The sequence below is a fragment of the Carcharhinus amblyrhynchos genome, chromosome 15 (assembly GCF_965287045.1).
Source record: "Carcharhinus amblyrhynchos chromosome 15, sCarAmb.v2.hapA, whole genome shotgun sequence".
Taxonomy (NCBI): domain Eukaryota; kingdom Metazoa; phylum Chordata; class Chondrichthyes; order Carcharhiniformes; family Carcharhinidae; genus Carcharhinus; species Carcharhinus amblyrhynchos.
The window spans coordinates 5,017,784-5,042,376 of record NC_137338.1 but is presented as its reverse complement, the minus strand read 5'-3'; the positions used below and the strand labels follow the sequence as shown (position 1 = coordinate 5,042,376).

The 24,593-nt window shown below is 45.0% G+C and overlaps 1 protein-coding gene across 5 annotated transcripts in view; it reads left to right on the top strand.

Annotated features, from left to right (window-relative positions):
• The first annotated feature begins 212 nt into the window (after positions 1 to 212).
• LOC145353040 (SAM domain-containing protein SAMSN-1-like) overlaps positions 213 to 24,593 on the top strand; it is a 114,327-nt gene continuing 89,946 nt past the window's right edge. For 2 of the 5 annotated variants that reach the window (XM_080203363.1, XM_080203362.1), the window contains exons 1-6: positions 213 to 333; positions 3,380 to 3,520; positions 6,837 to 6,886; positions 10,433 to 10,473; positions 15,779 to 15,843; positions 19,026 to 19,143. In XM_080203363.1, the coding sequence (XP_080059489.1) occupies positions 310 to 333; positions 3,380 to 3,520; positions 6,837 to 6,886; positions 10,433 to 10,473; positions 15,779 to 15,843; positions 19,026 to 19,143 (439 nt within the window). In that variant the 5' untranslated portion in view covers positions 213 to 309. Of the gene's footprint in view, positions 334 to 3,379; positions 3,521 to 5,850; positions 5,915 to 6,836; positions 6,887 to 10,432; positions 10,474 to 15,778; positions 15,844 to 19,025; positions 19,144 to 24,593 lie in introns of those variants that run through there. The other 3 variants (XM_080203364.1, XM_080203365.1, XM_080203366.1) reach the window with 3 other exon arrangements.

Here is a 24,593-nt window from a genome sequence, read left to right as displayed (position 1 = left end):
CTGCACTCCCTATTTTCAGATACAGAATGTGGAGGTTATTGCTGGCTGGGTTAAAAAACTTGAATACTGCGGCATGCGACAGGGATGGGGAAACAGATTGCACGGTGATCCATCTGAGCTTTTAATAGCTCTGAATCCAGATTAGTCAGAAGTTTCATCCAGCGTTAATCCCCACAGCAGTGGCTGAGCCTCTCACTCAGTCTCGCCTGTCAGCAGCGGTGCGGAGACAGTCGGGTCTCTCCCAGATTATCCAACACTGCCCCCACCTCCTGCACCCACACCGCATCCTGCTACACCTCGCCGAGAAGGATGAACCTCTTTTGTTTCTCCCTGGTAAGTCCCGTCTCCTGTAGGTTCTCCATGGGAGGGTTACAAGCAGGTTGTAGCTTCCACAGGGTGGAGGCTCAAAGTAGGCATGGCAGCTTGTTGATTGTAAAGTGGGTACGCGCTCATTGGAAATGCATTCCACCTTTGATTTAATTCCCTTCGTAAGCAGGAATGAAGAGCGATCACCGATGAAAGCTTCTTGCTCACCAGAAGAAAATGCAATAAATAAATTAATCTTCAAAGTAACTGGAGATGGAAGACGATGGCTGCTCCTGTAATTTTTGGAGCGATCACACGCAGTGCTTTTTACGGTCATTGATATTAATGCACCAATATTAGAGAGGTGATCTCAGTTAATTTCTCGTAGCCCAGGCATGTTTTAGTGTTTGTGTGTTATTGACCTTATTTATGGGGATAATGTTTGGACCAATTTGTTTGACAAGGGTCAAAGATTTCAATGTTGAACGTAGAAAATAAAAATGAGTGTAGCTGCCCCAGGTCTCTGGGTCCAGTGACAATACCACTACACCTCTGTGAGAGGAGATGGCGGTAGTCACTGGACTAGCAATCCAGAGACCCAGGGCAATGCCCCGGCAACCCAGGTTCAAATCCCACCGTAGCAGATAGTGAAATTTGAATTCAATACAAATATGGAATTAAACGTCAAATGATAACCATGAAACCATTGTTATAAAAACCCATTAGGTTAATTAGTTTAGTTTATTTATTAGTGTCACAAATAGGCTTACATTAACACCGCAATGAAGTTACCATGAAAATCCCCTGGTCGCCAAACTCTGGTGCCTGTTTGGGTACATTGAGGCAGAATTTGGCATGGCCATTGCACCCTAACCGGCATACCTTACGGACTATGGGAGGAAACAGGAGCACCCGGAGGAAACCCACACAGACATGGGGAGAATGTGCAGACTCCACACAAACAGTGACCCAGGTTGGGAATCGAGCCTGGACCCCTGACTCTGTGAGGCAGCAGTGCTAACCACTGTGTCACTGTGCTGCCCTAACTGTCCTTTAGGAAAGGCAATCTACTATCCTTACCTGGTGTGGCCTACATGTGACAGCAATGTGGTTGATTCTTAGAAATGCCCTCTGAAATGGCCAAGTGAGAAACTCAGCTCACCGGCAGTTAGGGATGGGCAATAAACGTTGGCCCAGCCAGCAACACCCAACGAATAAAATAATGGAAAATCAGGAACAATTTGGTTCCCCCGTCAGCCCATGACTGATATTTTCCTCATTTCATGTCTGGGTGGTTGTAATTGTGTGTATTTACAGACTAATCGATGAAGATTGAGTGTGATGATTAGTCAATAACTACATTAATGTTGTATCATGTGATGAGCAGGATGCTAGAAGCTGCTTTAGATGGAGCTTAGCTTTTTCTCACCTCGTTATCTGATCGTTTTGTTTCTATATTCTGTCGTGGGACGTGAGTGTCACTGGCTGGGCCAGCATTTAACATCCATCCACATTTACCCTTCAGCTAAGTGGTTTCTGAGCCGTTTATGTGTAAACTCCATTGCTGTGGCTTTGGAGTCACATGTAGGCCAGACCAGGTAAAGATGGCAGATTTCCTTCCTTGGAGGACATTAGTGAACCAGATGGGTCTCTAGGACAATCAATGCTAGTTTCATGGTCACCATTACTGAGAACAGCTTTCAATTACAGATTTTAAGAATTGAATTTAAATTCCACCAGCTGCCCTGGTGGGATTTGAACCTTTGTCCCCTGAGCATCAGCCTGGGCCTCTGGGTTACTAGTCCAGTGACATCACCACTCTTACTCTGCCTCCATCATCTGCACCCATCTTTCCCACAACTTTGTTTCTCTTATTGATTTGTGGGACATGGGCATCGCTGACCATTATTGCCCATCCCTAGTTGCCTGAGGGCAGTTGAGAATCTACCACATTGCTGTGGCTCTGGAGTCACATGTAGGCCAGGCCAGGTAAGGATGGCAGATTTCCTTCCCTAAAGGACCAGATGGGTTTTTCCAACAATCGACAATGGTTTCACGGTCACCATAGATTCCTAATTACAGACATTTTTTATTGAATTCAAATTCCACCATCTGCCGGGGAGGGATTCGAACCCGGGTCTCCAGAACATTAGCTGAGTTTCTGAATTAATAATCTAGCAATAATACCATTAGGCCATCGGTCCCTAATTCTAACTCTCCCATCAGGTTTCTCTTCTACCTTCTTTCCTTTCCCAAATGCGGCGACCAAAACTGCACACAGTACTCCAGCTACGGCCTCACCAGTGCCCTGTACAGTTGCAGCAAGACCTCCCCGCTTTTATATTCTATCCCCCTCGCTATCAAGGCCAACATCCCATTCGCCTTCTCGATCACCTGCTGCACCTACAGACTGGGATTTTGCAATTCATGCACAAGGACCCCCAGGTCCCTCTGCACAGTAGCATGTTGTAATTTTTCACCATTTAAATAACATACCATTTTACTATTATTTCTTCCAAAGTGGATAACCTCACAATTGCCAACGTTATACTCCACCTGCCGGATCCTCGCCCACTCACTCAGCCTATCCAAATCTCTCTACAGACTTTCCGCGTCCTCCAGAGACGCATTTACCCCACGCATTTACCCCAGCTGGTCTCTCTGGCACTAAGGGGCGATTCAGCATGGCCAATCCACCTAACCCCACATCTTTGGATTGTGGGAGGAAACTAGAGCACCCACGTAGATACAGGGGGAATGTGCAGTCTCCTTATCAACAGCGACGCAAGCCAGGAAACGAACCTGGGCCCCTGGAGCTGTGAGGCAGCAATGCTAACCATTGTGTCACTGTGCCATCCTTATTCTTATATGGCTAGTCCAGTTTAGCTTCTGGTCAACGGTTACCCAACAGGATGTTGGTAGTGGGGGACTTAATGGTGCTGATGCTATTGAAAGTCAGGGCAAGTGGTTAGATTTTCTTTTGAGGAAGATGGCCATCGTGCAAGGCTAGAATTCACACCTCCAACCCCACAAGTCCTTGTTTTAACAAACGGTTTAATCGCCTTGTAAACAGGAAGGTTCCATGGATAGTCTGTATGAACCTGTTAAAGGTCATCAGGACAAGAGGGGCCTTGCGGCTGAGGCTGATGTCACCAATCCATCTCTTCCGGACCCTGCTGCAGCTTGGAGGTTACCGCAAAAATCAGAATCCTTGGTAAGTGAGAAAAATGCGTTGTGCCATCCTTAACCCGTGTCAGTGACTCTGAGCTTGTATTTGTATGATAGATTTCTCTAAAATTGTGTGTATCAAGATAAGTTTGATCTGAGTAATGGAATTAAAACTGCGAAGTTTCAGTGAAATCAGGCACAGAGGAGATCGTCACGTTCCTGGTCTCATTTTGCAAACACGGAATATTCAGGGAGGCTGGGTGGGTATCCAGTGGGTGCCTGGAACTCGCTGCCAGAGGGAGGCAGTGGAAGCAGATACTATAGTGATTTTTAAGGGGCGTCTTTACAAATCTATGAATCGGATGGGAATAGAGGGATATGGTGCTCGGAAGGGTAGGGGGTTTTAGTTCAGTCGGGCAGCATGGTGGGTGCAGGCTTGGAGGGCCAAAGGGCCTGTTCCTGTGCTGTAATTTTCTATGTTCTTTGCTGCTGAGGTAAGAAAAACACTAACTTTCTTGAAAAATGTTTTACTATGCCTTCATTTTGCCATGAGGTCTCTGAGAGAGAGCTGGATCATGTGATGTTGCATCGCTTCCTGTGATGATGTACGTGATATCTCATTAGCATATCATACCGTTAGAATTAATCCTTTATATTACAGAGATGGAAGTCTTAGAACCATAGAATCCCGACAGTACAGAAAGATGGCACTCAGCCCATCGAGTCTGCGCTGGCCCTCCACCACCCTATCCCCATAACTCTGCACATTTATCATGGCTAATCCACTTAACCTACACATCTTTGGACTGTGGGATGAAACTCGAACATGTGGAAGAAACCCACAGAATGTGTGACCTCCGCACAGGCAGTCATCTCAGGCCGGAATCAAACCCAATCCCTGGAGTGGGCGAAGTCATAGAAAGGGCACTCCTCCAGCGCTGCACTCAAATATTAGCCAACATTATGTGGAAATTTGGAATTTTCCCCTGGCATGTGGCTGAGAATGTATGGAGGGGAATGTCCAATTTGGAAAACATTAAGATTTTTGAAGTAACTAAAGCCTGACCTACTAAGTATTTCTAGTATTTTCTGTTTAGATTTCAGATTTGTGAATATTTGTGATATATTTTGTTAAGTAAAGAGCATTCAGGAAAATGGAGCAGGAACAGGTGAAAAGAGTTGAGATATGGATCTACCCTGCTCAAACTGAATGTAGGGCAAACGCAAAAAGCTAAATCTCAGTCATGAATGTTCCAGTTGTCCCAGTACCCTTTTTTCTGGGAGTGCGAGGAAGGAGAGTTCCAGGTTTCTACTATCATGTGTGTGGTTGTGCTCTGAAAAGGTCCAACATGATTTTCCTGCACTCCAACAGAGGCTGCACTTCAAACAGTACACCAATGCAAGGTTTATGTCACCTCTTTCTCTGTGGTGTCAATTAAGGAAATCGTTTCTCGTGTATCTACTCTGTCACATCCTTTCATATCTTTAAACAGCTCCATTAGAGGGGTCACCCCACAGTTTCCTGAACTGAAATATGGAATCTCTACAGTGCAGAAGGAGATCAGTGGGCCCATCAAGCCTGCACCAACTCTCTGAAAGAGCATCTTATACAGGCCCCCTCCTATCCCTGTAACCCCATGCATTTATCCTGCTAATCCCCCTAACCTTTACATCTTTAGATGCTAAAGGGCAAATTCAGCATGGCTAATCCACCTAACCCAGCACATCTTTGAAGTGTGGGAGGAAATCGGAGCACCCGGAAAAAAACCCAGACAGACATGGGGAGAACGTGCAGTCTCCATACAGACAGTGAACAGAGGCCAGGAAACTGAACCCAGGTCCCTGGCAGTGCTAACCACTGTGCCACCATGTATAACTAGTCCTCCTAATTTAACCCTTTGAGCCCCAGGATTATTCTGGCTATAACTAACATTATTACTCTATGGTGTTAAATTCTCTTTTATCTCATTGGATGCCAGGATTGTTGCTGCCTTTCTGGAATTGGGGTGTACAATTCTCTGATGTAGAACAAAATCTAATCAGATTGACAACATTAGCTCAATGGTTAACACTGCACCACTGGGTCAGAAAGCTGTGAGGTCAACCCCCCCATTCAGAGTGACCCCTCACGGTGTCACACCATCAGAACTGCATGGAAGATCCTGAAGACACTCGACGGGATGCTAAAAAAAAGGTCTTGTTTGCTCTCACAAGTGGATGTAAAAGATCCTTTGAAGAAACTTTCTCCCTGCTGCCGCGGTCATCATTCATCCCTCACTGATCACTTATCATTTTAACAATGTTGATTGTGGGATCTTGCTGTGTATAAAATTTGCTGCTGTGCTTCCGACACTGCAATGGTGACTACGTCTCAGAAGGTAGCTCATTGGCTGCTAAGTGTCTCGGGGCTTCCTGACGCTACTGAAGGCGCTATAAAAATGTAAGTCTGTCTTTCTCTAGTCGTTATACTGGGGGAGCGCAGCAGGACAGGGCCTTGTTGTAACTTCACTTGGAAGCACACCCAGCGCATCCAACACTTACTCGTCAGAGAATAAAATTCTGGTGTACAAAAAAAGGCAGAATTTTCCAGTCTCCCCCACTACGGGAATCGTAGAGGGCGGGACAAGGATCGTGCTAAGGTCCGGTGACCTTGGACTGGATTTTCCGGTGTTGCGGCCGTAAAATCCCACCGGATTGTTGGAATTTTACCGCCTTGCCTGTCCTAGGGTCATAAGATCCCGCCCAAGGAGAATGCTGTTCTGCGAGCCTTGCCTACCCGGGTTCTGGGGCGGACGTGTCGATAAAATCCCATGTGTTGATTGTGAAGGAAGAGGCAGGTAGATTTTTAATGAGTTGGGTTTTGTAGGGCTGTGGTGAATGGGCAGGAAAGTGGTGTTGGGGCAGAGGTGGGATCAGCCATGTTCGTACTAAATGGCGGAGCAGACTCCAGGGGCTAAAATGCTTATTCCTGCTCTGATTTCTTGTGATTCTTATGATTTTATGATAAATAAAGTGTTCGAATTAATTAAGATCTCACTAAGACTTGGACTCCAATTCAACAGATGCTCATAAGACTTATTGATTTAGTATCATTATGTCTGTGACAGCCTTTCACCAGTCACTAATTCCTATATCTTGTGGTTTTCCAGAAGTTTGAATAATCAGAATATTTTACACAGACACGCAAATGTTCCTCAAACCTCACCAAGTGCCTCAGAGTGATACATTGTCCTTCCGTACACAGACTCGCGCGGTAGTGATTGATGTGGCACCCTGGATACTTATGTATACATGCACCTAACAATATAGTCCCTCCCTCTTTGAAAATCACGTAACCGTATAACACTCCCATCTATTTTTAGGAGTTCTCTGAATCAAGCAAGCTGGAGACAAGAATGCGGAAAAGGGCAAAGTAAGTTAAATTTATTGCTTTTCACAGCAAATTGTTTGTTAGCTGAAAACTTTTCCAACTTTTGAAGAGGTTTCCAGCTGAGAACATCCAATGGACATCTCCGATATTGCCATCCGTAAGCTTCAAAGAGGTCCACATCTTTGTCTAGTTGAGGGGTGGCATTTTCTGCACCCCCTCCGTGGCGTGTTTTGTGATGGTGAAGGCAGCCTGTCCATTGGGATCTTTCTCTCCCGTCACTGCCAATGAAGTTTCCTGTTGTGTGTGCCCTCCCTCACCAGGAAATCTGTGGTGGTGGTGGGGGGTGGAGGTCACTGTCAGCAGGACTGGAAGATCCCAGCAGCGGGAAGGGCAGGAAAACCCCACCCGAGGGAATTGGGAAACTCAGGATTTGACAAACCAATCCAAGAATCAGAGATTATGATTACGAGGATAGACAGGAGAATGCATTGATCTCCTTAAAACTCAAAAGGCTAAGAGGAGATAAAGTTTATTTAGGAAGGTTATTTATTAGTATCACAAGTAGGCTTACATTAACACTGAAATGAAGTTACTGTGAAAATCACCCAGCCGCCACTCTCCAGCACCTGTTTGGGTTACACTGAGGGAAAGTTTAGCGCGGCCAATCTATCTAACCAGCACGTCTTTTGGATTGTGGGAGGAAACCGGAGCACCCGGAGGAAACCCACGCAGGTACGGGGAGAATGTGCAAAATCCACACAGACAGTGACCCAAGCCAGGAATTGAACCTGGGTCCCTGACGCCGTGAGGCAGCAGTGCTGACCACTGTGCCAGTCCATTAATAGAGGCATTTAAAATCATGAAGCGATAAATTGCAGTAAATAAAGACAAACAGGTTCCAACAGCTGAAGGGTCAATAGCCAGGATACACGATTAGCAAAGGAACCGGAAACAACATTGGGGAAAACATCTGAAGCAGTGAGTGGGGCTAGGATTTGGAATGTACCAGATGCAGGGGTGATGGATACAGACTGAATAGTAGTTTAAAAAGAAGAATCGTAGAAATACTCAAAGGAAGAAAAATTATAGGATATGGAAAAAGGACAATAGAGTGGCACTAATTGGATTACTCTTTGTTACTATCAACTTGATGGGCTGAATGGACTCCTACAGTGCTATACAATTCTATGATTCAATAGGAGCTTTTCCTATCTTAATGCTTTTGCATTTTTTTTAACTATTTAGTTTTTTTTTAATTAGAAAATCACCCTGTATTTATGTAGCGTCCTTATTGCAAAAATCACCCAGTGTTTTTTTCTCAGAGCTTTGGGAGCTTTTCTTAATTAAAGAAGCTATAGCGGTAGAAATTGGTGTCGGAAGGAAATAAATAAAATTGCTGTGAGCAAAGAAGGAAATTGTAGAGTTGTGTCCCAAGTCAAAGGAAGCAGAGAGGGGATAGTTTAAGCAAAGTCTTATAGGAGGATTCGGGTGTGGAGATGCAGAGAGCATCGGGGAGGGAATTCCAGAATACAGGGGCCTTGTTGGTTGCTGATAGTGAGAGAAATGAACCACGGGGAGAGGGGCTGGGGGCCAATGCACAGAACAGTAAAGGTAGAGAAATGGATAACTCTGGAGAGGATGGGGTGTACTGAGAACCATAGAGGTTTATAGAATGACAACACGCCCTTTGGCCCAACTTGTCCATCTGCTCCTTTTTTTTAACCACTATGCTAGTCCCAACTGCCTGCATTTGGCCCATATCCCTCGAGACACATCTTACCAATGTAACTTTTTAGAAGACAAAATTGTACCTGCTTCTACTACTACTTCTGGCAGTTTGTCCCAGACACTCACCACCCATTGTGTGAAAAAATTGTCCCTCTGGACACTTTTGTATCTCTCCCCTTTCATCTTAAACCTATACCCTCTAGTTTTAGGCTCCCCTATCTTTGGGAAAAGATATTGACTATCGAGCTGATATGTACCCCTCATTATCTTATACACTTCTATAAGATCACCCCTCAGCCTTCTATGCTCCAGCGAAAAAAGTCCCAGTCTATCCAGCCTCTCCTGAGAACTCAAACCATCAAGTCCCAGTAACATCCTAGTAAATCTTTCCTGCACTCTTTCTAGTGTAATAATATAACGGACTAGTGAAGATTACAGAGAGAAGGAGGGATTAATCTTGAGGTGTTACCAGACTGGGAGCTAATATAGATGAGCTAGCAGCATGGTGATTGGCAGTCACAATATGGGCAGCAGAGCTTTGAATGATTTGCACGTTATGGAGGTTGAGAGAGACCAGTCAGGAGAACACTCAAGTAATTAACTCTGGAAGTTGAAAAATCACAGTTGGGCATTTCAGACAATGCTGGGCTGAAGTAGGGATTAAACTGAGGCGATCTTAATCCTGACGATAACTCGGGCTTGGATAGATCACATGAATAATGATGATAATAAAGTTGAGTAATAAGTTAAGACTTTCATGATGATAGAGATACAACACAATGAGGGCTGTTGGAAAAATAACCAATTGATTAGGCCTCCATGGGCTGATCTGGATGCAGTGATGACACATCGGTTCAGTTAGCTCATGGTTAGGGCCTACGTGGTCTTCCAGAGGGTTAAAAGAACTGTCAGTGAAATAGCGGGTGGAATTCTCTGGCTGCGTGGGTCTAAAAGCTGGAAATTCCTGCCCAACCATCAATGGCTTTTCACATTCTCCACAACTCGCTCACTAAAATTCCAATGGTGGCCAGGATGGGAGAATTCCGGCCAACGACTCCAAGAAGACCAATTGTCACCATCAATCATTTCCATGGATGGCAAAGGACAGGGAGTGAGTGCGGTCTTACCCACACTCTGAGATGTTCATGTCTCTTTGGCTTTGCGGATCAGGGAGTGGGAGCTGCCCATGACCGTAATAGTGGGGAGAGTGCTTAGGGTTTCCCAACTCCACCACTGGTCAGGGTGAAACCTCCTGCCATGATGCAGGATGCAAAGGTTGCTCCTTGCATCTTATGTTAAGTATTGTCATTGGCATCATCATTTAAGGCACGCCGTGAGTCTTTGCCAGATAACTTTGTCACAGTCAGATCTGGAGATCAAGCTGCAATAGTGACTGTAGATTGATTTTATGTATACAATTTGTTTTCCATGTCTATCCATTACTCAATGCACTTTGCTGGAAAACAAAAGACCGCTTAAATTAGAAAATGTTACTGTAGTTATGTCTTCTGCAGCTTGGAGAGATCTTCTTAAATCAATCCTGCAGACTATTTGCTGTAGTTCACACTATAAATAGACTCTGTAGACTGTTTGCTCCAATGTGCTGTACAAATAGACTCTGTAGACTGTTTGCTGAATAGATAAACTTTGTTTAGTGAAAAATAAGCTCTGTTCGCTGTGAGTTCTAGGAATGTGATATATTCCCAACTGATTAGCTGATGCAATAGTGTCAATTAGAAAGTGTTTAAGCAAGAAGACTCCCACACCGTTTTGTTTATATTATTCCTCAGACAAGAAGCTTCAACCATCTTGTTTAATTGTCACATATTAATTTTCTGTTTTAATTCTCTTTCTTGAAAGAAATTCCTCTCAGAGGCCGGTATCTGATGGCGCATCCCTGGGTTTGTAGCAATGTCTTTGTTAAACGTGTTCTTGTGTTTGTCTAAGTGGTAACCCCTTTGTTCTGGAACCTCAGTGACTCTTTTGCTTAGAGCTGTGAAAATGAGGATCTTATTGAGGCAAACAGCATAGACATATATTAAGTGAAATCAGGTACATGTGAGAGGAAGGAAGGAATAGAAGGATATTTCGGATCGGGTAGGAGGGACATCCTGCGGAAGGTAATAATCTCGCCAGGGCCAGTCTACTGGTATCACACCCCTTTATTTAACATATAGAAAAAGCGGGTCCATGGCTTACAGTAACACTAGTCGGAAGCTCTGGAACTATATATAATACATCACTCTGAGTTGAGAGCATAGTCTTTGAGCCTCTGTGTTTGTCTCTCAGGAAACTTAGCCAATCGGGAAGATCATACTTCAAAATCCCACAGGGACACCTATTGATGATGTCCTATGTCCTTCATGGCCAATATATAGAATAGGACCATAGAATCCCAACAGTGCACGGGGAGGCCATTCGGCCCATCAAGCCTGCACTGACAACAATCCCACTCAGATGCTATCTCCTTAGCCCCATATATGTACCCTGCTAATCCCCTTGACACTTTACCCTGCTAATCCCCTTGGCAATTTACCATGGCCAATCAACCTAATCCGCACACCTTTGGAGATAAAAACAGAAAATGTTAGAAAATCTCAGCAGTCCTGACAACATCTGTGGGGAGACAACAGAGCAAAGTTTCGAGTCTAGGGCTGATAGTTTGTAAAGGCTTGTAAAATCTCACTTGAAGCCAATGGAAAATTCAGTTCAGTGAGTATCGGGGTGGGCGTGCCAGTAAAATTCCGGCCAAGATGAGTCTTTGTCAGAGCTCGGTCAGGGCTCTGACAAAGGGTCATCCCGATTCGAAATGTTGCCTCTATTCTCTCCCCACGGATGCTGTCAGACCCACTGAGATTTTCCAGCATTTTCTGTTTTTGTTTCAGATTCCAGCGTCCGCAGTATTTTGCTTTCATCTATGGAGACATCATGGAGCAAAATCACCAGCATGGAACAGTTGGGCCAAATGGCCTGTTTCTGTGACACCAATTTTTACGTAATTCTAAACAATCACCGTTGTGTTTAAAGATGTTTCAGAGCGCATAGACCTTGTGGGGGAAATGCCTGTGCCCAAAGTTAAAATGTCTGCCTTTAAGTAAAAGCAAATTACCACGGATGCTGGAATCTGAACCGGAAAGACAAAATGCTGGACAACCTCAGCGGGTCTGGCAGCATCTGTCAGGAGAGAAAAGAGTTGACGTTTCAAATCCAGACTACCCTTTGTCAAAGCCTGCTCTGAAATGCTTTGACAAAGTGTCATCTGGACTCGAAACGTCAGCTCTTTTCTCTCCTTACAGATGCTGCCAGACCCGCTGAGATTTTCCAGCAGTTTCTCTTTTGGTTAACATCTGTCACTAGTTTTATGTAGATTGAAATTCTTGGGTTTAAAATGGGGGTTCCTGGTTAAATACAAAGTGGAGGATTGGAGAGAATAAATGAGGATGAGTTTTTATGTAAAGTTTCATCACACCTTTGGATCTAAATGCAGAGTTCTTACTCCTTTACTCTTTCATGGGGTGCGGGCAAGTTTGCAAACATCCTGGCCCAATTTCAGGCAGTGTTCAGGGAAGAGAGGCATCGAGGGAACGGAGCTCCGAGCAGGACTGAAAACCACGGCTTCAGTCTTCCCAGTATTAAATTGAATGGAATTTCTTATCACCCAGTACTGGGTGGTGATAGTGAGGTAGAGCTGCAGCTATCGGTGTACGGCTGAAAACCGAGGCTGTGTTTTTGGGCAATATCATGGGGGGGGCAGCCTGTTGATCGGGGGAAGGCGGGGGGGGGGGGGGGGGGAGCCGAGGATAGGCACTTGAGGCAAACCAGAGGTAACTGCGCAGAGAAGCCATTCGTTTCGGTTATGTTTAGACAGCTAAGAATGCAGAAGATTGGGGAAGTATTGGTGGACAGACAATTCTGTGGTTAACTGTGTCAAAGAGAGTTTAAGGAGGATGAGGGGGGATAATTAAATAAAAGCAAAACGCTGCAGAACCTGAAATAAAAACAGAAGGCGCTGGGAAAATCTCTGCAGGTCTGGCAACATCTGCGGGGAGAGAAAGAGAGATAAAATTTTGCATCCAAGGTGCCAGTTTGGAGGAAGGATATTTTATCTTTGACATCGCCATACAGTTTATGATTTTTTTTACTTTATTAAGGGCTATTTTGGGTCATGCGACAGGGTCAGAAATCTGATTGGAGGGATATAAGCATTGGTTCTAAGAAAGGTAGAAAAACATTGGAGTGTTGCAACAAATGGCATTCCAGACCAAGTCTTCCTTTTCTTCAACTAACTCCTCTTGTTTTGTAAGTTTTCTTTGTAAATACCTGTTGCTGTTGCTTTCCTTCATGGTCTGCCCCGTGTCCATTTAAATTAATTCAGTTTTAATAACTTTATCCCCATCCATTTTTCCCCTCCCTTTGGGGAGTATTTGATCACATTGTAATCAGTGTATGCTGACTGGCACTGAGTGAGAAATGCCCAGTGGTCTATGTTGAACACCACCGCAGGAGCGAGGGTGAGTTAGACCGGAAAGCTGTGGTGGGAAAAGTGAGTTTCTAAAATCTATGGTTTGTGTGAGATCGTATGGAGTGAGGGAGGTGAGGATTGCGGGAGGCGAGGGTTGAGGGAGGTGAGGATTGAGAGAGGTGAGGATTGAGGGAGGTGAAGGTTGAGGGAGAGAGGAGTGAGGGAGGTGAGGATTGAAGGTGAGGAGATCTAGTAAACAGGGAGACTATTGAAAGAGGTGGAGTACATGAAAGCCTTGACCTGGCCTAATACAGCCCTCTACATAGCTACCTGACAATGCATTCCGCTGTGTTGTTGGTGCCCTGGGAGCCTTCTTTGCCCTGTGTGACTGTTAGGGTGGAAGATGCTTGGGAATGTGCAACTTAAAGGAGGATTCCTCACTCCAGGTATGACATCGCCATGGTAGGCTACCGCAGAAAATGCAGATGCATGGGATTGAGGGTGATTTAGCAGTTTGGATCAGGAATTGGCTAGCTGATAGAAGACAGAGGGTGGTGGTTGATGGGAAATACTCAACCTGGAGTTCAGTTACTAGTGGTGTACCTCAGGGATCTGTTTTGGAGCCACTGCTGTTTATCATTTTTATAAATGACCTAGATGAGGGTGTAGAAGGATGGATTAGTAAATTTGCAGATGACATTAAAGTCGGAGGAGTTGTAGACAGTGCAGATGGATGTTACAGTTTGCAGAGGGACACAGATAAGCTGCAGAGCTGGACTGAGAGGTGGCAAATGGAGTTTAATACAGAAAAGTGTGAGGTGATTCACTTTGGAAAGAGTAACAGGAGTACAGAATATAGGGCTAATGGGAGGACTCTTGGTAGTGTCAACGAGCAGAGAGATCTCGGTGTACATGTGCATAGCTCCCTGAAAGTTGGCACCCAGGTTGATAAGGTTGTTCAGAAGGTGTACAGTGTGTTAGCTTTTATTGGTAGAGGGATTGAATTTCGGAGCCATGAGGTCATGTTACAACTGTACCAAACTCTGGTGCGGCCACACTTGAAGTATTGCGTACAGTTCTGGTCACCGCATTATAAGAAAGATGTAGAGGCATTGGAAAGGGTGCAGAGGAGGTTTACCAGGATGTTGCCTGGTATGGTGGGAAGGTCTTATGAGGAAAAGCTGAGGGACTTGAGGTTATTTTCATTGGAGAGGAGAAGGTTATGAGGTGACCTTATTGAGGCATACAAGATGATCAGAGGATTAGATAGGGTGGACAGTGAGAGCCTTTTTCCTCGGATGGTGATGGCTAACACGAGGGGACGTAGCTTTAAATTGAGGGGTGGTAATTATAGGACGGATGTCAGAGGTAGGTTCTTTACTCAGAGGGTAGTAAGGGCGTGGAATGCCCTGCCTGCAGCAGTTGTGGACTCGCCAACTTTAAGGGCGTTCAAATGGTCAGTGGATAGGCATATGGGTAACATTGGAATAGTTTAGGTTAGAGGGTCATTAGATTGGTTCCACTGGTCGGAGCAACATCGAGGGCCGAAGGGCCTGTACTGCGCTGTAATGTTCTATGTTCTATCAGAGGGATCTAGGTGTATGTGTACATAGATGTGTACACATGTGTACATGTGTACATAGATCTATGTGTACATAGATCCCTGAAAGTTGGGAATCAAGTAGATAAGGTTGTTAAGAAGGCGTACGGTGTCTTGTCGTTTATTGGTAGGGGGATTGAATTTAGGAGTTGCAGCGTCATGTTGCAACTGTACACTACTCTGGTGCGGCCGCACTTGGAGTACTGTGTGCAGTTCTGGTCCCCACATTACAAGAAGGATGTGGACGCTTTGGAGAGGGTGCAGAGGAGGTTTACTAGGATGTTGCCTGGTATGGTGGGGAGGTCCTATGAGGAGAGGCTGAGGGATTTGGGGTTGTTTTCGTTGGAAAGAAGGCGGCTAAGAGGGGATCTTATTGAAACATATAAGATGATTAGAGGTTTAGATAGGGTGGATAGTGATAGCCTTTTTCCTCGGATGGAGAAAGCTAGCACGAGGGGGCATGGCTTTAAATTAAGGGGGGGTAGTTATAGGACGGATGTCAGGGGTAGGTTCTTTACCCAGAGGGTGGCGAGGGATTGGAATGCCCTGCCTGCTGCAGTTGTAAATGCGCCTAGTTTGGGGGCGTTTAAGAGATCTGTGGATAGGTTTATGGACGAAAAGGGATTGGTATAGGCTAGTGGGTCATTGTTTTTGTAACTGGTCGGCGCAACATCGTGGGCCGAAGGGCCTGTTCTGCGCTGTAATGTTCTATGTTCTATGTTCTATCGCGGTTAGTTGGCATTGCTCTTTGGATGTATGGAGCATAGACAGGCCATTGGATTATGTCGCTTGCTGCCACCTTCCACTTCCCGTGCACTCCCTTCCCTTTGGAGCCTTGTATAATAGATGCATGAGTGTGCACGCACACATAAAACACAGACACATCCACTTAAAATCACACATGTGGGAGACAACATACAAATACACGTGTACACACAAGATATACACATGTACACAGCCACTCAGAAACATACACAAACACACACGAGGCATACACATGTACACAGCCACTCAGAAACACATACAAACACAAACACGAGACATATACATGTATACAGCCACTTAGACACACATACATAGACCCCTATTTATACATCAGCACCTATTCTTTTCTGACTGTACTTTCTCCTGCTGCTTGTCACAGATTGGAACGTCGATTGTCTGTACAAGGAACTTGTCAAGAATCCTGAAGGAAATCAGCTGCTTAAGGTAAGGGGAAAAGAAGACAAGCTTTCTCACACCAGCCCTGGCTATTCATTACACTGAGATTTTAGTACTGACCAGATTCCAATATGAGTTATTTGTCACAAGCTGTGTGTATGAGCATTGCTTTGCAGCTAAGCTCCAATCAAGCTTAAAGCCCTAAGTTTAGAAATTAGATTAGATTTGAATAATCATTGTCACATGTATTAGTATACAGTGAAAAGTATTGTTTCTTGTGTGCTATGTGACACAGCATACCATTCATAGAGAAGGCAAGGAGAGAGTGCAGAATGTAGTGTTACAGTCATAGCTAGGTTATAGAGAAAGACCAACTTAGTGCGAGGTAGGTCCATTCAAAAGTCTGTTGGTAGCAGGGAAGGTGATGTCCTTGAGTTGGTTGGTACGTGACCTCAGACTTCTGAATCCTTTTCCTGATGGAAGAAGGTGGAAGAGAGAATGTCCGGGGTAGGTGGGTCCTTAATTATCATGGCTGCTTTTCTGAGGCAGCGGGAAGTGAATAAATATAACTTATTTACAGAGTCACTTATTACAAACATGTGTCTCCCAACCTAACAACCACTGCTTCAGTCAGTTGTTATTTGTCGGAATGGAAGGAAATCTCCAGTTCATGTCCTCCAGCTGCTGACAATGAAATACAATTCATAGACATTTCATTTCTCTACAGCATTCTCGGCAACATTTACCTCTCCAGCTAACATCATTTAAAAAGATGATCTGATTACTCTTTATGGGGCCCAACTGTATGAAAATTGGCTGCCACATTTCGCACATGAATACACTTTAAAAATTATTCCAAATCATTGCTTGGTTATAGGGAATTTGAGTATTCCTGACATATTGCTGAATTTTTTTTATCTTGCGCTCGTCAGGACAAACACAAGAATGCCAAATTTCAAACAATCAACAATTTATACTTCAAGAGAAAAGAGTGCTGCTTGGTTGCTAATGAGCTCTGACTGGCTGAGCTGTTGTCATGGGGAAAGCCAATCCAAGCTCCTGGGTAATTCAAAAGAAGTGCAAAGCTTGAAATTCTGTTTCTCTCACCACGGCTACGACCAGTCTGCTGAGTTTTCCAGCATTTTCTGATCTTATTTCAGATTCAAGGTCATGAATGTAGCCCAATCCATCACGCAAACCAGCCTCCCATTCATCGACTCTATACCCCACTGCCTCGGAAAAGCAGCCAGCATAATTAAGGACCTACTCACCCCAGGCATTCTCTCTTCCACCATCTTCCATGGGTCAACCTGGAATTTCTACGTTGGAGTCTCTGGAAGGAGACCGGAAGCTACAACCCTCTGACTCGGAAGCAATAATTGTACCCACTGAACCACAATGGAGAGAGTGCCAGAGCTGGAAACATGTTTTCAATTAAGGAACTTCAAAGCTTTGCGGCACGTTAGGACATCCACACTTTTGATTGCTTTTCTTTAATATTTCTAACCTTGAAAATTTCCAGCCTGCACAAATATTGGCCTGTGATATTTCTACATTGAATTTAGAGGTCTACACCTTGGAAACAGACCCTGTGGCCCAACTTGTCCATGCCGCCCAGCTTTTAATCCCTAAACTAAGACCAATGGCCCGCGTTTGGCCCATATCCCTCTATACTCATCCATGTAACTATCTAAATGCTTTTTAAAAGACAAAATTGTACCTGCCTCTACTATTATCTCTGGCAGCTTGTTCCAGACTCTCAGCACAGAATTGTCTCTCTGGACCCTTTTGGATCTCTCCCCTCACATCTTAAACCTGTGCACTCTAGCTTTAAACTCTCCTACATTTGGGTAAAGATATTGACTATCTAGCTGATCTGTGCCCTTCATTATTTTATAGACCCTTGAAAGGTCACCCCTAAGCCTCCTATGCTCCAGGGAAAAAAAGTCCCAGTCTATCCAGCCTCTCCTGAGAACTCAAACCATCAAGTCCTGGTAACATCCTAATAAATGCTTTCAGCGCTCTCTCTACTTTAATAAGATCCTTTCTATAATAGGGTGACCAGAACTGTACACAGTATTCCAAGTGCGGCCTTACCAATGTCTTGTACAACTTCAACAAGACGTCCCAACTCCTGTATTCAATGTTCTGACCATTTACAGCATAGAAACAAACTCAAAAATGGGAAATGCTCGGCAGATCAGACAGCGGCTGGAGAGAGAATAGAGCCAATGTTTCAGATCAGGATGAACCTTTGTCAGCGCAGACGGAAACAGACTACTCGGTCCAAAGTTAGTGTTTATGCCACACACAAGCCTTTTCTTATCTTGTTTCATCAAACCTGTTGTGTCTGTCTCTTTAAAACAGCACAGCAGTAGTGGGTCACCTGACTTGAGGGACCAATGGAAACCGAGAGTGAATGATCATCCCACAAGTCCTCTCTCTCAGGCAGAATACATAAGAACATAAGAACATAAGAAATAGGAGCAGGAGTAGGCCATCTGGCCCTTCGAGCCTGCCCCGCCATTCAATAAGATCATGGCTGATCTGTTGTGGCTCAGTTCCACTTTCCCGCCCTCTCCCCATAACCCTTAATCCCCTCTCTTATCAAAAACCCATCAACCCGCTTCTTAAAAATATTTAGCGAGGCAGCCTCCACCACTTCAACGGGCAGAGAATTCCAGAGATTCACCACCCTTTGAGTGAAGAAGTTCCTCCTCAACTCCATTCTAAACCGCCCCCCCTTTATCTTGAGGCTGTGCCCCCTAGTCCTACTGTCTTTTTTGAGCGGGAAGAGTCTCTCCACCTCTATCCTATCCATCCCATTCATCATCTTATACGTCTCAATGAGATCTCCCCTCATTCTTCTAAACTCTAACGAGTACAAGCCTAGTTTATTCAGCCTCTCCTCATAGCTCAACCCCCTCAACTCCGGTATCAGCCTAGTAAACCTCCTCTGCACTCCCTCCAAGGCACCTCCAATACACCTCCAATACACCTTGCAGCCATGTAGTAGACATGTACAATCTGGAGCACTGCTCCAGACAGCCTCCGGCTAGAACCTCCTCTACATAATTCCTCGTTATCAATAAATACCTTTTGTTCCTAACAAAGTTTGCAACCTCTTGATGATGACTGAAGTGTGCCCCACTATTACAGAACCCTATCATATTCTCCTCTTTCTTTCTTCCTCAGGTACTCATCGCAATTCCCTCGTTTTTTTGTTACAGGTACAACCGGGCAGCGAGGAGACAGAAGAAATTGGAACTTTAAAGCGTTTACAGAAACTGGTGTGGAGCAAGAGGAGCCAGGTTTCCGACGATGGAAAGCAAGCCCCACTTCCTCACGGTAAGCCTCGCAATCAATTTTCATTCCTACATTTCCCCAAGTTTCATTTCCTGTCTTTATCCAAGTGAGTCAAGTATACTAGGGTGTGTAAGTATTGGCAGCAACGCAACAGATGCCCGTTGTCTGGTCGCAATGGATTATACCCTTGAGGTGGACTTCTCTGCAGTGTCAGAAACTGATACCAACACTCACACAGACCTCTACTGTCAATCCAATCTCAAGGCTGCTGGTAAGGTATGACACTGGACACTAAGACTTTCCCAGTTAATCGATTGATTCATGTAGTGCACATTGTGTCTGTCTGTTTAGGATCGGCCAATGATCCAGGGTTCCAGCATTCTCTCTTTGTGATAATGTCCCTAGCCAGGGGAAACAACTTTCTTGCATCAAGCCCTGTGAAATTTTGGAATGCTTCAATGAGACAGTCTCTCATTCCCCTGAACTCTGGAGTGGAGATGCCGGCGTTGGGCTGGGGTGAGCACAGTAAGAGGTCTCACAACATCGAGTTAAAGTCCGACAGGTTTATTTGGTAGCACGAGCTTTCAGAGCACTTCTCCTTCATCAGGTGAGTGGATAAAGGAGCATCACTCACCTGATGAAGAAGTGGCGTTCTGAAAGCTGGTGCTACCAAACAAACCTGTTGGATTGTAACATGGCATTGTGAGACTTTTTAGTGAACCCTGGAGAATACAGGTTCAGTCTCCTCAGTCACATGGTGCAGCTGGAGGAGGTTACCGATTTTGGGAGAGTGAGGCCATGGTGGAGTCTCAACATGAGAATGTGAAGTTTAAAGCGAAAGCATTGTCAGTCCAGGATTCAGTGTCAACCAATGAAGACAGAAGGCAACAAATGTTTGCCCTTTCAGAAGGCTTTCAACAAAGTCCCACAGATGTAAAATTAAAGCGCATGGGACTGGGGATAGTGTCTTGAGTTGGATAGAAAACAGGATTGGCAGACAGGAAACAAAGAGTCAGGAAACAGCAGCTTGTGATTTAGTGGGGACATCGCAAAGATCAATGCTGGGATTCTAGCTATTCATTATATATTAATGATTTAAAGAATGGACTGAAAGTAATCCCTCCAAATTTGCAGATGGCACCAAGTTGGGTGGGAGGGTGAGCTGTGAGGAGGATGTAGAGATGCTCCAGTGTGATTTGGACAGGCTGAGTGTGTGGGCAAGTGAATGGAAGTTGCAGCATAATTTGGATAAATGTGAGGTTATCCACTTTGGTAGCAAAAAATGAGAAGACAGGTTACTCCCTGAATTCCCATGTTAGGAGAGACAGCGGTGCCTGAGTGTCCTCATATACCAGTCGCTGAAGGTAAGCATGCAGGTGCAGCAGGCTATACAAAAGGCAAATGATATGTTGCCCTTCATAGCGAGAGGTTTCATGTACAGGAGCAGGGATGTGTTGTTGCAACTATACAGGGAGTTGGTGAGGCCACACCTAGAGTATTGTGTGCAGTTTTGGTCTCCTTATCTGAGGAAGGATGTTGTTGCTCTAGAGGAAGTGCAGAGAAGGTTTACCAGGCTGATTCCAGAAATGGCAGGATTGACGTTTGAGGAGAGATCGTGTTGGTTAGGATTGTATTCACTGGTGTTCAGAGAAACGACGAGTAATCTCATAAAAACTGATAAAACTCTAACAGGGCAGGGCCGGTCCAGAAAGGATGTTCCAGATGGCGTGGGTGTCTAGAATCAGGGGTCATAGTCTGAGGATGCAGGGTATTCTCCTGTGAACCTGTATTCTCCAGGATTCACTAAAAAGTCTCACCACACCAGGTTAAAGTCCAATGGGTTTATTTAGTTAGCACGAGCTTTCAGAATGCCGTTTCTTCATCAGGTGAGTGATGCTCCTTTATCCACTCACTTGATGAAGGGGCTGCGCTCTGAAAGCTCGTTCAGATTCGGGACGGAGAAGTGGAGAAATTTCTTCACCCAGAGACTGGTCAGCCTATAGATTTTACTACCACAGAAAGTCATTGAGGCCAAAGCATCTTGACTAGGATTTTACAACCTTGTTCATCCCAAAATCATAAAATCCTGCCTAAAATCCAACGGAGCTTCCCATTGTCTGCCCCTCTCTTGCTCCGATTCGCGTGGTGGGCGGGGCTATAAAATTCCCACCTGGATGTTTTCAAGAGGCAGTTAGATATAACGCTTAAGGGGGTCAAAGGCTATTGGGGGGGGAAAGGTGGGATCAGGCTATTGAGTTGGATAATCAGCTATGGTTGTAATGAATGGGACAGCAGGCTCAAAGGGTTGAATGGCCTCCTCCTGTTGCCATTTCCAGTGGTTCTATGCTGGGTTCACTGGGTTTCAATGTCCATCGGTGAAGAGCCAGTGCTGGGTCTGAATATCTCTGAGGTAGGAAATGAAAACCTGATGTGGGTGTTTCTGCTGATTTCTATGCAATCCACCCAAAACGGAATGTTGGTGTATGTTTGCTCTTCTAATTTGTTCTCGGGACATCCTTTAGTGAGGCTGTTATTTATTGCCCAGCATTAGTTGTTTTGAGAAGGTGGTGGTTGGCCTTCTGGAGGAGGCCCCATCTCAGGTGGATGTCGAAGATTCCATGGCATTATCTCACCGAAGAGTGGGGAATTTCTCCCCGATGACCCGGTTATTAGCATTTGCTGTTTGTGGGACCGGAATCTTCCAGTCCTGCTGATAGTGCGCACCCCCTCTCCCTGCCCTCCCCCGCCCCCATGGTTCCCTGGAGGTAGAGGGTGCGAACAATGGGAAACCCCATTGACAGTGACAGGATCTGAGAATCTTACTGCTGGCCAATGGCAAGTTGCCTTCAATGCCATGAAACACACGTGGGGTTGGGAGGGGAAGAGGGGGTGGGGAGGGGGAATGGTTTGGGGGGGCACGGAAGGGGTGGTGCGGGGAGGGAGGTGGAAAATTCCATCCTGTGTCTTCTACATTATAACATTTACTACACTTCACAAAGTACTTCATTGGATGTAAAGAGCTTTGGGGTTTCCCAAGGTCGGGATGGATGCTTTTTAAATGTAAATCTTTCCTTGCGGTGAAGTTACTCCCACAATGGTGTCACGTAGGGAATTCCAGGTTTTTGATCCAGCTAGGATCAGTGAAAGCCAAGTTAAAAGGTGAGTGAGGAGAAATTTCTTAACCCAGAGGGAGGTGAATGTGTGGAATCCATGACCACAGAAAGTAGTTGGAGCCAAAATGATGTGTGATTTCAAGAAGAAATTAGATATAGCTCTTGTGGTGAAAGGGATCAAAGGATATGGTGGGGGGGGAAGAGGGATTAGAATATTGAATTCGATGATCAGCTATGATCAAATGAACAGTGGAGCAGGCTCGAAGGGCTAAATGGCCTCCTCCTGCTTCTAGTTTCTATGTAAAATGATTCAATAATATGGACAAGTTGCTTAGATGAGGCTTGTCCAGCTTTGAGTGTGGAAGATTTAAGGAGTGGAGGGGATCCAATCAAGGGTTTTAAGCTGGTTAAAGCATTTGATAGGATAGATGGAGCAAACCTATTTCCTCCAATGAGTGAGAACGAGGAGGTATAACTTGGAAATGAGCAGCAGGCTGTTCAGAAGAGATGAATCCTGAGGAAGGGACAGCGCTCCGAAAGCTCATCATTCCAAATAAACCTGTTGGGTCTTTAAACTGATGTTGTGAGACTTCTTACTGTGCCTATCCCAGTCCAACGCCGGCATCTCCACATCGTAGCCGAATGGCAGAGCAGGTTCGAGGGGATGAATGGCCTGCCTCCGTCACAATGTTCCTAAATAATGGCAACAGTGTCCAATTGGGGGCGGAGTGCGTGACTTGAAGGAAATCTTAAAGGTGATGGTCCCAATCAGAGAATCACCTTGGCCTGTGATATCTGTGAATGTTCAGATGTCCCAGGACCCCACATCCCCAGGAAAGACAGCACCTTCAGGAGAAGCGATGATGAAATTAAGGGTAGAACTGACAGAGATGACAAAGTTTTCTCTTTGTTTTAAAACACTGGCGGCATGTTTTACACTCTTACTTGCATTTAATGTCACTATGGCAACGATTTTATGTTTCCCCTGATTCTCCCCTCCTCCCCTATGTTGTTTTGCCCCGACATTGTTGAAGACACCGGCCCTTACAAACATTTCTTACACCTGTCACACACGCACTTCCTTCCAGAGGGTGACATGAAGTCACAACACCATGATTCATCTTTCAATATTTATTAGAAAACAACTTTGGAAGTGAAGAGATTTGAGAAACCGGTATCATTCTCTTTGGAGTAAAGAAGGCCAAGGGACATTTAAAAAAACAGATGGTGCTGGAGCGAGGCAACTTGTGGGCTTTCCCTAGTGTAGCTTCTAATTCCATCTTTTATTTTCATTCTATGCTCTTAAAACTTATTCCTTTAAACTGTCACATCCTATCTGTAACTGTAACACTATATTTGCACCTCTCCTTTCCTTCTCCCCTATATACTCTGTGAACAGTATGCTTTGTCTGTATAGTGCACAAGAAACAATACTTTTTACTCTATCTCAATGCATGTGACAACAATTTGTTTTTTATTCATTCATGGAACATGGCCATCGCTGGTTAGATCAACATTTATTGCATATTCCTAGTTGCCCAGGGGCAGTTGAGAGTCAACCACATTGCTGTGGCTCTGGAGTCACATGTAGGCCAGACCAGATAAGAACGGCAGATTCCCTTCCCTAACGGACATTAGTGAACCAGATGGGTTTTTCAGTCAATGGTTTCATGGTCAAATCCAGATATTTTTTGATTGAATTCAAATACCACCATCTGCCATGGTGGGATTCGAAATTGGGTCCCTAGAACATTAGTGAAGTTTTTGGTTTATTAGTCTAGCGATAGTACCAGTGGGCTATTGCGTCCCCTAATCAAATCAAATCAAATCAAAGAAGTGCTCGAAATTATGATGCATCTTGGTAGAGTGAATAAAACGAAACTATTTGCCTGGCAGAAGGGTCAGTAACCAAAGGGTGCAAAATTTAAGATCGTTGCCAAATGAACAAGGGCCTGGAGAGGGTGGGGGGGGGGGGGGGGGGTGAGGGGGGTCGGGGGTGAGAGGGGCAGGGTGATGAGAATTGTTTCCATACACTGCCTGGCAGGGTAGGGCAAGCAAATTTGACAGTAATGTTTGAGAGGAAGTTGGATAAAGACTCAAAGAGGAAACATTTACAGAGCAACGGAGAGGAGTGGGACAAATTCACTCATCCCACTAAAGAGCTATCATGGGTATGGTGGGCTGAATGGCCACCTTCCATGCAATTTTGTTTACTCTTTCATGGGAGGCAGGTGTCGCTGGTTAAGCCAGCATGTTTACTGCCCATTCCTAACTGCCCCTTGAGATGGTGGTGGTGAGCTGCCTTCTTGAACCCACTACAGTCCATGAGGAGTAGGTACATCCACTATGCTTTTAGGGAAGGGGTTCCTGGATTTTGAC